Here is a 12,750-nt window from a genome sequence, read left to right as displayed (position 1 = left end):
ACCTTCATTAAGCAGTAAACCCCAAATGCAAAAAAAACTACTTAATCTTTAATCATAATGTGACAATACACCTAGCATTTCATGTACTAAAGCAAACAATAAACTTGCAATCCTGTATATCCCATGGAACAATACATAATTGGAAGAATCAAATATTACATCTTAATATGACCAAGGATATCAATTATCAATATACGTAGAGTTATCTTACTTTTTCAACAAATATCAAGTCCCCAACTTTGATACTGGCACTTGTGACTGTTCGTTGACCTCCAAGTCGGGTCATTTTCTTGTACTTTTGCTGATTTACTTCTTTGTCTCGCTGTCGTCTTCGCACATCATCTACAGCTTCACGGGTCATTGTGACTAGGATAACAAAACCCTGGAATGAAAAAAGAAAAACTGCAATGTCTTTTTTGATCTTCCTTTCCCTATCATTTTTCCTATTTCCTTCCAATCAGTTCCTTCACACTGCATCCAAAGGTAATTTGCAATATTTCTTTCATCTTTCAAATGCTCATTCAATCGTTTTTACTTTCTTATACCAGTCACTTCTCTCTTGTATGTTTAATGATATCCTTATATCCCTTACCTATCTCATTTATTTTACTTTTTTTACCAATATCCACTAACATTTCTTTTGCACTTCAAGATAGGACGGAGGATACAATTACATCCAACTTGTTTAAGTTATTACATGGCTGAATTGCAGTATTGTGAAACTGAACAAAGAGGAAAGTGTTTAGATGGGAACAGAGGGGAAAGGTCTAAGTGTAAATTCCATTTTACATGTAATGAAATTAACTCAAATACTGATTTTCCATTCCAATAATCTGCACAGTTGCAAATCCAAAGGGGATTCAGTATGAAAAAAAAGATTAAATATTAAAGTAAACAGGAAAGAGAAAATGAGTTTAAGTATGTGATGTGGAATCATTAGTACAAAAGAGACGTTTACAAGTTGATGAGAGATTTTTGAGAAAAGAAACAGAATAGGTGATTAGGACAGAATCCTGAGGAAAACAACTGTTGATACGGTAAGTGGGGGAAGTCAATCCATCAAAGAATACCACAATGGATTAGCTAGAGAAGAGGTTATACATTAGAAAACAGAGAGAAGCAGAAAAGCCAAAAGAAGTTACTTTAGAAAGCAATAGGCAATGACTTATGCCACACTCTGTCAAATTCTGTGGAGAAGTCAAGAGCCATGACAAACGAATCACCAAAATCCCTACCTAAGTGAGGATAAGAGGTGAGTTATATATGGGATATCACCAGCAGACCTTGCATGGCAAAAGCTGTATTTGTAATCAAACAGAAGGGAAAATTATTCAAATGTCTGAGGAAGATGTGCATAATTCTAAAAAGAATTCTCTACTATGATTCTGCACAAAAAAAAAAAAAACGAATAGAATCATAAGGTAGTGTAGAGTTTCATGGCCTGAAACACTCTGTCCTTGTCCTTGTATGGCAAACATAATAAAACCAGAAGATGGGGTGTATTACTTTCTCCCAAAGTAGATAACTTCTGGTATTCGGGCAGAACAGCTGGAGGATCCCTTGCGAGTGAAGCAGCACTCACTCCAAAAAATCAAATTTCAGTTCAAAAGCTGCCAAGATGACTATTAAGGTCTCCCAAAATGTTAAAGTTGGAGTTTTTCAAAATAGGCATGCCCAATTGGAAGTGATTCAGGTCAGAGGACATTATGGGGAAACAAACTGCATCTGTGTAGTGGAAGGTTTCAGGTTTGAAAAAAAAGGTCAAGCACGTTAAAAGAGTGGTCATGATGGTCAGGAACTTGTACTGGGCGTTTAACATAAGGTTCCAGGTCATTAAGATGGGAAAAAGAGTGGATCTCAAGTCCATCAAGATCATCTCTGGTAGAGCCTAACTAATCCTTGTGGTGTACACTGAAATCCCCTGCATAAAGGATTCCAGCACATGAAATTTGATGAGTGCAATGCTTCATAGCATTTGCTTCATAGCATTAAGTTAAATAGAGTTCTTGAGGAATTCAAGATGAGTGCAATGCTTCATAGCATTTGCTTCATAGCATTAAGTTAAATAGAGTTCTTGAGGAATTCAAGGGATGATTTTTTTTTTTTTTTCAAACTATTCGTCATTTCCCGCGTTAGCGAGGTAGCGTTAAGAACAGAGAACTGGGCCACTGAGGGAATATCCTCACCTGGCCCCCTTCTCTGTTCCTTCTTTTGGAAAATTAAAAAAAATTGAGAGGGGAGGATTTCCAGCCCCCCGCTCCCTCCCCTTTTGGTCGCCTTCTACGACACGCAGGGAATACGTGGGAAGTATTCTTTCTCCCCTATCCCCAGGGATAATCAAGGGATGATATGATAGATAAAAGCAAAGGTATATAGGGCAGAGAATTTTTGAGCTGGATTATTTCAAAGTTCCAAGTCCCAAAATCCATGTACCTAGCAAGGTGTTTTTGTGTTAAAGTAAGCACAAACACTGCCCATGGAGCAGAACTAATGGTAGAGATAAATGTTGGAGATATGACAGTGTCAAGAAGAAGGCAACCAGGAATTGAGAAAGAAAATCAGAGAAGATGAAGACATATAGTGTTCTATACAGAAGATGGATTTGAGACTGCATTTGTTACAAAAATTGATTTTCCAGGGGGAAACAACTTTTTGTGGTGACAAAGAGCAGCTGCCGTCTCCCTGGCTTTATGATCCTGTTGGTAAAGGATGATAGTCTTCCAACCACAAATAGCTAATGCAGAAAATACATTTCAATGAAACTAAATAAAAAAACCTCTCTGAATTGACAGTTTACTATTGGAATGAGGATAGTTTGGGGGTGATGGCATAAATGACTATGTTGCTATGTGGCTAATAAACATTCTAATGAAGTAGCTATGTTGCTCCTATCAGAGCATATTTTCTGGGTCTTCGTTCAAAAGCAGTTCTGTTTCTTCTATTTGAAGACATATGTATCAATTTCTTCATCACTACTGCATGAAAATGCAGTAATAAGTCTCCTTAATGAAAAAATATTTTGCTACCAAGTCTCAAATCTGTTTCAGGCATTTCTTACTTATACCTCTTGGTTCAAGTAACACTTATTAACACATCTCATTCCAAGATAGGCCATAACTTTCTCTTAATAGTATTCCAAACTTCCTTTTTAACTTGCACAACTACATATTCCATTTTATTTCCAGGTCTGTGACCACTCTTTCCTTTGTCCTTAAGTAACCTCTCCCTATCTTTCAGCAGGTGTTACCAGACTCCTCCTGCAAGAGGTTACAATGCGAATGAAAAGTCACTTTTGGCAAGGTTGTATCACTGGAAGTACAATCTTGTAAAGGAAATTCTTACTCCAAAGGAGTCAACATTTTGCTGCAACTGGAAGTAGTGCAGCCTTGGGCTGCAGAAGCATGTAGAAAGTGGTCCTGGGTAACACCAGGACTATTTCTTAGAAAGGTATCCTATCTACCTACATATAAATCAATAAATAGATAAATAAATAAATAAACATCTTTCAGTGTTCTCATACTTCTCACTCTCCCTATCACCTATTTTCTTAGAATCTAAGTTTTGCACTATGTATCAGACATTCCTTCATTCAAACTCATCTCCAGTTTTGTATCCAAAAAACACTACCTATCTCTGATGCCTGTTCCCTCTGGGAACTCCCTCAAGGGGGTTGCCATAGCAAAAGAGTTTCCATTACAGCTGAAACTTTGGTGCCACTTCTTAGTTTTTAATGTCTCACCCTCAACAGACCACTGGCAGAAGGCAGCCCTTGCATGGTGTTTCTCGAGGCTCCTGCCTGATCTTCCTATCGACTGCTACCTGATGTGTTTAACAAATGTTTCTGCCTAATGTTCCAACCCATTACTTCTAATAAACATTTCTTCAATATACTGTTCCTTTCAATTTTTTTTCATGTTAGCTGAGATGGCACAGACAGCTGAGGCCCTAATCAAAGCCATCCCATCAATAAGGCAGGGTACTGACTGAGAGGGTAAAGGCATGTACAGAGCATCAGACTGGGGAGGAGCAGCATGGTTTCAAAAATGGTATAGGATGTATGGATCAGGTGTCTGTTTTGAAGAATGTGTGTGAGAGATACTTAGAAAAACAGATGGATTTGTGTGTAGCATTTATGGATCTGGAGAAGGCATATAATAGGGTTGATAGAGATGCTTTGTGGAAGGTCATAAGAGTATGTGGTGTGGGAGGTAAGCTGCTAGAAACAGTGAGAAGTTTTTATCAAGGGTGCACGGCATCTGTACAAATGGGAAGAGAGTAGAGTGATTGGTTCCCAGTGAAGGTTGGTCTAGAGCAGGGGTGCTTGATGTCCCCATGGTTGTTTGATTTGTTTATGGGTGGGATGGTTAGGGAGGGAAATGCAAGAGTTTTGAGAGAGGTGAGTAAGCAATCTGTTGGGGAAGAAAGGGCCTGGAAAGTGAGTCAGTCGTTGTTCACCAATGATACAGCACTGATGGCTGATTCGAGTGAGAAACTGCAGAGGTTGGTGAGTGAGTTTGGAAAAGTGTGTGAAAGGAGAAAGTTGAGAGTAAAGGTGAATAAGAGCAAGGTTATTAGGTTCACTAGGGTTGAGGGACAAGTTAGTTGGGAAGCAAGTTTGAAAGGAGAAAAACTGGAAGAAGTGAAGTGTTTTAGATATCAGGGAGCAGACACAGCAGTGAATGGAACCATGGAAATGAAAGCGAGTCATAGGGTTGAGGGAGGGGGCGAAGGTTCTGGGAGTGATGAAGAATGTGTGGAAAGAGAGAATGTTATCTCAGAGAGGAAAAATGGGTATGTTTGAAGGAATAGTAGTTCCAACAATATTATATGGTTGCGAGGCATGGGCTATAGATAGGGTTACAAGGAAGAGGATGGCTGTGTTGGAAATGAAATGTTTGGGGACAATATGAGGCATAAGGTGGTTTGATCGAGTAAGTAATGAAAGGGAAAGAGAGATGTGTAGTAACAAAAAGAGTGTGGTTGAGATAGCATAAGAGGGTGTGTCACAATGGTTGGACATATGGAGAGAATGAGTGAGGAAAGGTTGACAAGGAGGATAAATGCGTCAGAGGTGGAGGAAACAAGGAGAAGCGGGAGACCAAATTGGAGGTGGAGGGATGGAATGAAAAAGATTTTGAGCGATCGGGGTCTGATCATACGAGAGGGTGAGAGGTGTGCAAGGAATTGAGTGAATTGGAATGATGTGGTGTACCGGGGTTGACGTGCTGTCAATGGACTGAACCAGGGCATGCACAACATCTGGAATAAACCATGGAAAGGTCTATGGAGCCTGGATGTGGATAGGGAATTGTGATATCAGTGCATTACACATGACAGCTAGAGGCTGAGTGAATGAATGTGGCCTTTTTTGTCAGTTTTCCTGGTGCTACCTCACTGATACAGGGGGTGGTAATGCTGTTTTCTGTGGAGTGGGGTGGCACCGGAAATGGATGAAGGCTGCAAACTCCTTATCTAGAGCTGTGAAAATCATTTCATAAGACCTAATTTTATGTGCAGTGGTGGCATCAACATATACACATATACATACACAGACATATACATATATACACATGTACATACATACACAGACATATACATATATACACATGTACATACTCATACTTGCTTGCCTTCATCCATTCCAAGTGCTACCATGTCCCACAGGAAACAGCATCACTACCCCCTGCTTCAGTGAGGTAGCACTAGGAAAACGCACAAAAAAGGCCACATTCATTCACACTCAGTCTTTAGCTGTCATGCGTAATGCACCAAAACCACAGCTCCCTATCCACATCCAGGCCCCACAGACCTTTCCATGGTTTACCCCAAACATTTCACATGCCCTGGTTCAGTCCATTGACAGCACGTCAACCCCAGTATACCACATCGTTCCAATTCAGTCTATTCCTTGCATGCCTCTCACCTTCCCGTATGTTCAAGCCCTGATCACTCAAAACCTTTTTCACGCCATCCTTCCACCTCCAGTTTGGTCTCTAACTTCTCCTTGTTCCCTCCATCTCTGGCACATGCTTGTCCTCTCTGTTAACCTTTCCACACTCATTCTCTCCTCATGTCCAAATAATTTCAATACACCCTCTTCTGCTCTCTCAACTACATTCATTCTATTTCCACACATCTCTCTTACCCTTTCATTACTTACTCGATTGAACTACCTCATACCACATACTGTCCCCAAACATTTCATTTCCAACATATCCATCCTCATCCATACAACACTATCAATAGCCCATGCCCTGTAACCATATAATATTGTTGGAAATGCTATGCTATTCCTTCAAACATACCCATTTTTGCTCTCTGAGATAATATTGTCACTTTCCAAACATTCTTCATTACTCCCAGAATCTTTGCCCCTTCCCCACCCTGTGACTAACTTCGCCTTCCATGGTTCCATTTGCTGCTAATTCCACTTCCAGATATCTAAAATCCTTCACCTCCTCCAATTTTTCTCTATTTAAACTTGCATCACAATTAACTTGTTCCTCAACCCTGTTGAAGCTAATATCCTTGCTCTTATCTAATTTTACCCTCAACTTTCTCCTTTCACACACTTTCCTAAACTCAGTCACCAACTTCTGAAATTTCTCACTTGAATCAGCCACCACAGCTGTATCATCGGCGAACAGCAACTGACTCACTTCTCGGGACCTTCCATCACAAACAGACTACATACTCATCCCTTTCTCCAAAACTCTTGCATTTACCTCCCTGACCACCCCATCCATCAACAAATTAAACAACCAAGGAGACATCACACACCCCTGCCGCAGATCGACCTTCGCTGGGAACCAGTTACTTTCCACTCTTCCTATTCATACACATGCCTTACATCCTTGTAAAATCCTTTCAGTGCTTCTAGCTGCTTACCTTCCACACCATATATTCTAAAGGCCTTCCACAAAGCATCTCTATCATATGCCTTCTCCACATCAAAAAATGTCACATATAAATCCATCTGTTTTTCTAAATATTTTTCACACACATTCTTCAAAGCAAATACCTGATCCACACATCCTCTACCACTTTTGAAACCACACAGCTGTTCCCTAATCCAATGCTCTTTACATAACGTCACTCTCTCAATCAGTACCCTCCCATACAATTTTCCAGGAATACTCAACAAACTTATGCCTGTGTAGTTTGAACACTTACCTTTAATCCCTTTGCCTTTGTACAATGGAACTATACATGCAATCTGCCAATCCTCAGGCACTTCACCATGATCCATACATACATTGAAGATCCTTACCAACCAATCAGCAACAAAGTCACCCCTTTCTTAATAAATTCAACTGCAATACCGTCCAAACCTGCCATACGTCATCATCCTCAAGGCTTTCACTACCTCTTCTCTCTTAACCAAACCATTCTCCCTGACCCTCTCATGTCTCACACCACCCTGACGAAAACATCCTACATCTGCCACTCTATCATCAAACACATTCAACAAACCTTCAAAATACTCACTCCATCTCCTTACTACCTGTTATCACTCCCAGCCTTGCCCCCTTCACCGATGTTTCCATTTCTTCTCTTGTCTTTTGCACATTATTTTCCTCCTTCTAAAACATCTGTTTATTCTCCCTAAAGTTTCATAATACTTTCTCACCTGAACTCTCATTTGCTCTGTTTATCAACTCTTGCATCTTCCTCTTGACCTCCTGCCGCTTTCTTTTATACATCTCCCAGTCACTGGCACTTCTCTGTGAATATCATGCAAACACCTATCTTTTCTCTTTCATTAAGATCTTTACTTCTTCATCCCACCACTCAATGCCCTTTCTAATCTGCCCACCTCCCATCTTTCTCATGCCAAATGCATCTTCTGCACATGCCATCAGTGCTTCCTTAAATACATCTCATTCCTCAACCACTCCCCTCGTGTCATTTGCTCTCACCTTTTGCCATTCCACACTCAATCTCTCCTGGTGCTTCCTCAAACATATCTCCTTTCCAAGCTCACTTACTCTAACCACTCTCTTCTAGCAACATTCTCTCTTCTTTCTTGAAAACCTCTACAATTCTTCATCCTCACCTCAACAAGATAGTGATTAGACATCCCTCCATCTGCCCCTCTCAGCACATTAACATCCAAAAGTCTCTTTTACATGCTTATCAATTAATGCATAATTCAATAATGCCCTAGCCTCAGCCAGGTACCCATTTCATCAACCAACCCCTAGGGTGGATGAACAGCTGGGTTGACTGTGGACCAACTGCTGTAACCAGGATTCGAACCTATGTGCTCGACCCTGGGTGGCCTATGAATGCATCGTGGTCAGGAACGTTACACCATCTAGTACAAAGAACAAAAATTTCATACAATTATTTTTGATATGATTATTGGTAACTCAAAAATACTTTTATATAACTACTGGGTATACACAGTGGGCCAATTCATTTCAAATGACACTTACCAAGGGGCCCCAGTAAGTATACAAATATCCAATGCGAAGTTCTGGAATGAACTGAGATGTGGCCATCACAAGGAAATACAAATTCAAGAACAACTTGAACTGTTCAAAGAGAACCTGAAAAAGATAACAGTATCTTAATGAAAATTACATAAAGATATCAGAGACATATTACACATTCTCTTGCAGAGACAACTCTAATGACAAAATGTTTTATTATTATTATTATACTTTGTCGCTGTCTCCCACATCAGTGGGTAGCGCAAGGAAACAGATGAAAGAATGGCCCAACCCACCCACATACACATGTATACTTACACGACCACACACACACATATACATACCTATACATTTCAATGTATATATACATATACATACACAGACATTTACATATATACACATGTACATATTCATACTTGCTGCCTTCATCCATTCCCCTTGCCACCCCACCACATATAAAATAGCATCCCCCTCCTCCGCACGTACGCGAGGTAAAGCTAGGAAAAGACAACAAAGGCTACATTCGTTCACACTAAGTCTCTACGTGTCATTTGCTCCCTTTCCACATCCAGGCCCCAAAAAACTTTCCATGGTTTACCCCAGACGCTTCACATGCCCTAGTTCAATCCATTGACAGTACGTCAACCCTGGTATACATCATTCCAACTTACCCTATTGCTTGCACACCTTTCACTCTCCTGTATGTTTAGGCCCTGATCACTCAAAATCATTTTAACTCCATCCTTCCATCTCCAATTTGGTCTCTAACTTCTCCTCGTTCCCTCCACCTCTGACACATATATACTCTCTGTCAATCTTTCCTCACTCATTCTCTCCATGTGACCAAATCATTTCAATACACCCTCTTCTGCTCTCTCAATCACATTCTTTTCAATACCACACAACTTTCTTACCCTTTCATTACTTACTTGATCAAACCACCTCACACCACATATTGCCCTCAAACATCTCATTTCCAGCACATCCATCCTCCTCCACACAACCCTATCTGTAGCCCATGCCTCACAACCATGTAACATTGTAGGAACCACTATTCCTTCAAACATACCCATTTTGCTCTCTGAGATAACATTCTTGCCTTCCACATATTCTTCAACATTTCCAGAACCTTTGCTCCCTCCCCCATCCTGTGAATTACTTCGATTCCATGGTTTCATCCGCTCCTAAATCCACTCCCAGATATCCAAAACACTTCACTTCCTCCAGTTTTTCTCCATTTAAACTTACCTCCCAACTGACTTGTCCCTCAACCCTAATGAACCTAATAACCTTGCTCTTATTCACATTTACTCTCAGCTTTCTTCTTTCACACACTTACCAAACTCTGTCACCAGCTTCTGCAGTTTCTCACATGAATCAGCCACCAGAGCTGTATCATCAGCAATCAACAACTGACTCACTTCCCAAGCCCTCTCATCCCCAAGCCCCTCTCCAAAACTCTTGCATTCACCTCCCTAACAACCCCATCCATAAACAAACTAAACAAGCATGGAGACATCACGCACCCCTGCCACAAACCGACATCCACTGGGAACCAATCACTTTCCTCTCTTCCTACTTGTACACATGCCTTACATACTTGATAAAAACTTTTCACTGCCAGCAACTTACCTCCAACACCATATACTCTTAATACCTTCCACAGATCATCTCTATCAACTCATATGTCTTCTCCAGATCCATCAATGCTACAAACAAATCCATCTGTTTTTCTAAGTATTTCTCACATACATTCTTCAAAGCAAACACCTGATCCACACATCCTCTAACACTTCTGAAACCACACTACTCTTCCCCAATCTGATGCTCTGCACATGCCTTCACCCTCTCAATCAATAACCTCCCATATAAAAATCAGTTATATTTTGTATACTACAATACTTATATAAAGAAATTTGATTTCCATTTCAACAAACACTTTTCCTAGTTTACACAGAGATTAAATGTCTTACTTTTATATCTTCCTTTTATCTTCCTCTAACATTTGGTTAGATCCTAAAATCTATAGAATTAAAATACTCCAATATTCTTTCAATTTTTCTCTTCACCTTGGTGTGTGATTTTCAAACCTATTTCAATATTGCCATACTAATCAAAATTTCTTTCAAAATATTTTATTCTTTTGAAATACTTGTATACAATTATTTCAATAGCTATTATGAATCTCGAAACTAATTTCAAAATTCCTGTTCAGCACTTCAAGAGGTTTCAATCCAACACATACCCAGTCCCCATTGGGCAATATCACAAGTAAAGAGAGGTTGAAAAAGAGGATATGTGTCAGAAGTGGAGAGAATAAGGGATAGGGGGACACCAAAATGGAAATGGAAGGATGAAGTGAATATGGTTTTGAGTGCTCAGACCTGAACATGCAGGAGGAGGAGAGGCATGCACGGGAGGTGAATTGGAATAATTCATCATACATGGAGCAATGACTGTCAATGGGCTGAGCCAAGACATATGAAGTGGCCAGGGGAAACCATGGAAAGGTCTGTGGGCCTGGTTGTGGATATGGGGCTATAGTTTTGTACAGTTCACATGACTGGTAAAGAATGGATGTGAACAAAGGCCATTTCTTTAATCTGTTCCTGGCACTGCCCTACTAATGTGTGAAACAGCAAAGAAGAAAAAGTATTCATTTATGCTTTCATTCTATTGAAATATATTGGCAATATGACTGAAAAGTTATTTGCAAAAAATGATGTATACAGTATATATTTTTACAAATGCACAATGAAGAATATCCTGCATTTCACATTTCATATGGAAACATATTTTTCAAAAAATTATCTAAAAAAATATCCTAGATTATTTTTCCAGGTTCATTTTGGTAAAAATTGCATTTCTATCTCATTTAGAATGCATTTCACTGAAAGTATTCAAACCTTCAGCACAAGAGTGAAGAGACCCAGGGCGTAAAGCTGGAGGGAGAATCAATCTGCCCAAGACCTAGGAGTGTTAAAAGGCATGATTCCATCATAACATTATCATCATTCCTCTTTTCCAGCATATGATAAAGCTGTTATATACTAAGAAAAAGAGCAATCATAAAATCCATAGGTTGCTAAGTTAATTGACCAACACAAATTCTGCCACAAACTAAGGATTAAATTTGACATAATGCTGTAAGCACAGTAACTATCTGTCTATCTACATCTCTGACATCTGTTCCCACCTGCAACCCCCTCAATGCAGTGGCCACAGCAATAGTTTCTTCATGACTAGTGAACTCCAAGGCCATTTCTTAGCCTTTAATGCCTCACCCTTAACAGGCCACTGGCAAAGATTAACTCCAGCACAGTGTCTGCAAAGGCTCCCATCTAATGTCCCTACAAACTAATTCTACCTAACGCTCCTCCCTAATGTTCCTTCCTACTACCTCAGCCTAATGTTTCTATCTAATGCTCCTGCCTAAATGTTCTTACCTACAAATACATGTTGATCCTACCATTTGCCAAAAAGCTGGGCTAGCACAATGTGCTCACCGCAGGAAAATTACAAAAAATGAGCTGCCTGAGTTAAGTGTTGTCAAGTGTTATGTATGACATGAAAAGATTATATGTTATGGTTAGAATGCCAGCAGTCCATATGTGGGCGAGGCAGAAAGAAAAGACACCTAACTAGGTCAGAGATGTGCAACTTGACAGCCAGTGAAGTGCTGGCTTACTATGCAGCCGTCACTAACCCTCCTGTTACCCAGGCGGGTAGTACAAGTAATATACTTCCCTGGTCGTTGGCTGCCTACCACCTACTACCTATGTCCTTAAAATACACATTAGCAAGTCTAGTCAACAATTCTGTCAAAGCTATTCTATGACAAAAAAGAGAAATTTAATGAATTACAAAAACTAATTAAACCTTACTTTACGTTTTTCAATATACATTAACAAAATTTAGTAATTTTTTCACAAGGCTTACCAGAGGGAAGAAGGAGATAAAATTATACTTCTGATTACGGATGACATTAGGAGGATATTTCTCTGATGTTGGGTAACCAATACGAACTGATCTTGCCGACAACTGACGATGACGCATGCAGCAGCTCACCATGCTTTCACACAACCTGATTCCAAGATCAAACAGATTTACTAAAAGTATGAGGATGATTTACCTGTCAATTCATTTAAAATACAATCTCACAAATTCAACATATTGGGACAGGATGTTTTATAAATTGAAATTTCAATGATCTGAAAGTCAAATCAAAGTGTTTTTGAAGTTTAGGAAAACATGTAACCTTATCATTACTATAAACATTAAGAAAGAAACAGAGGATGATTTAAAAGTCAACATA

At 39.7% G+C, this 12,750-nt stretch overlaps 1 protein-coding gene across 2 annotated transcripts in view; it reads right to left on the bottom strand.

Annotated features, from left to right (window-relative positions):
• Positions 1–12,535, bottom strand: part of LOC139764408 (probable phospholipid-transporting ATPase IIB) — a 92,457-nt gene extending 79,922 nt beyond the window's left edge. For both annotated transcript variants that reach the window (XR_011716369.1, XM_071690969.1), the window contains exons 1-3: positions 12,375–12,535; positions 8,439–8,552; positions 212–382 (exon numbers count right to left, since the gene is read on the bottom strand). Coding sequence is in view for 1 of the 2 variants with exons in the window: in XM_071690969.1 (XP_071547070.1) it covers positions 212–382; positions 8,439–8,552; positions 12,375–12,506 (417 nt within the window). In the remaining variant the exon portion in view is untranslated. The remainder of the gene's footprint in view (positions 1–211; positions 383–8,438; positions 8,553–12,374) is intronic.
• Between the last annotated feature and the right edge of the window lie 215 nt (positions 12,536–12,750).

This window comes from Panulirus ornatus, chromosome 49 (genome assembly GCF_036320965.1).
Source record: "Panulirus ornatus isolate Po-2019 chromosome 49, ASM3632096v1, whole genome shotgun sequence".
Classification (NCBI taxonomy): Eukaryota; Metazoa; Arthropoda; class Malacostraca; order Decapoda; family Palinuridae; genus Panulirus; species Panulirus ornatus.
Note: the sequence above shows the minus strand (reverse complement) of the source record. Positions and strands in the feature narration are given on the sequence as shown.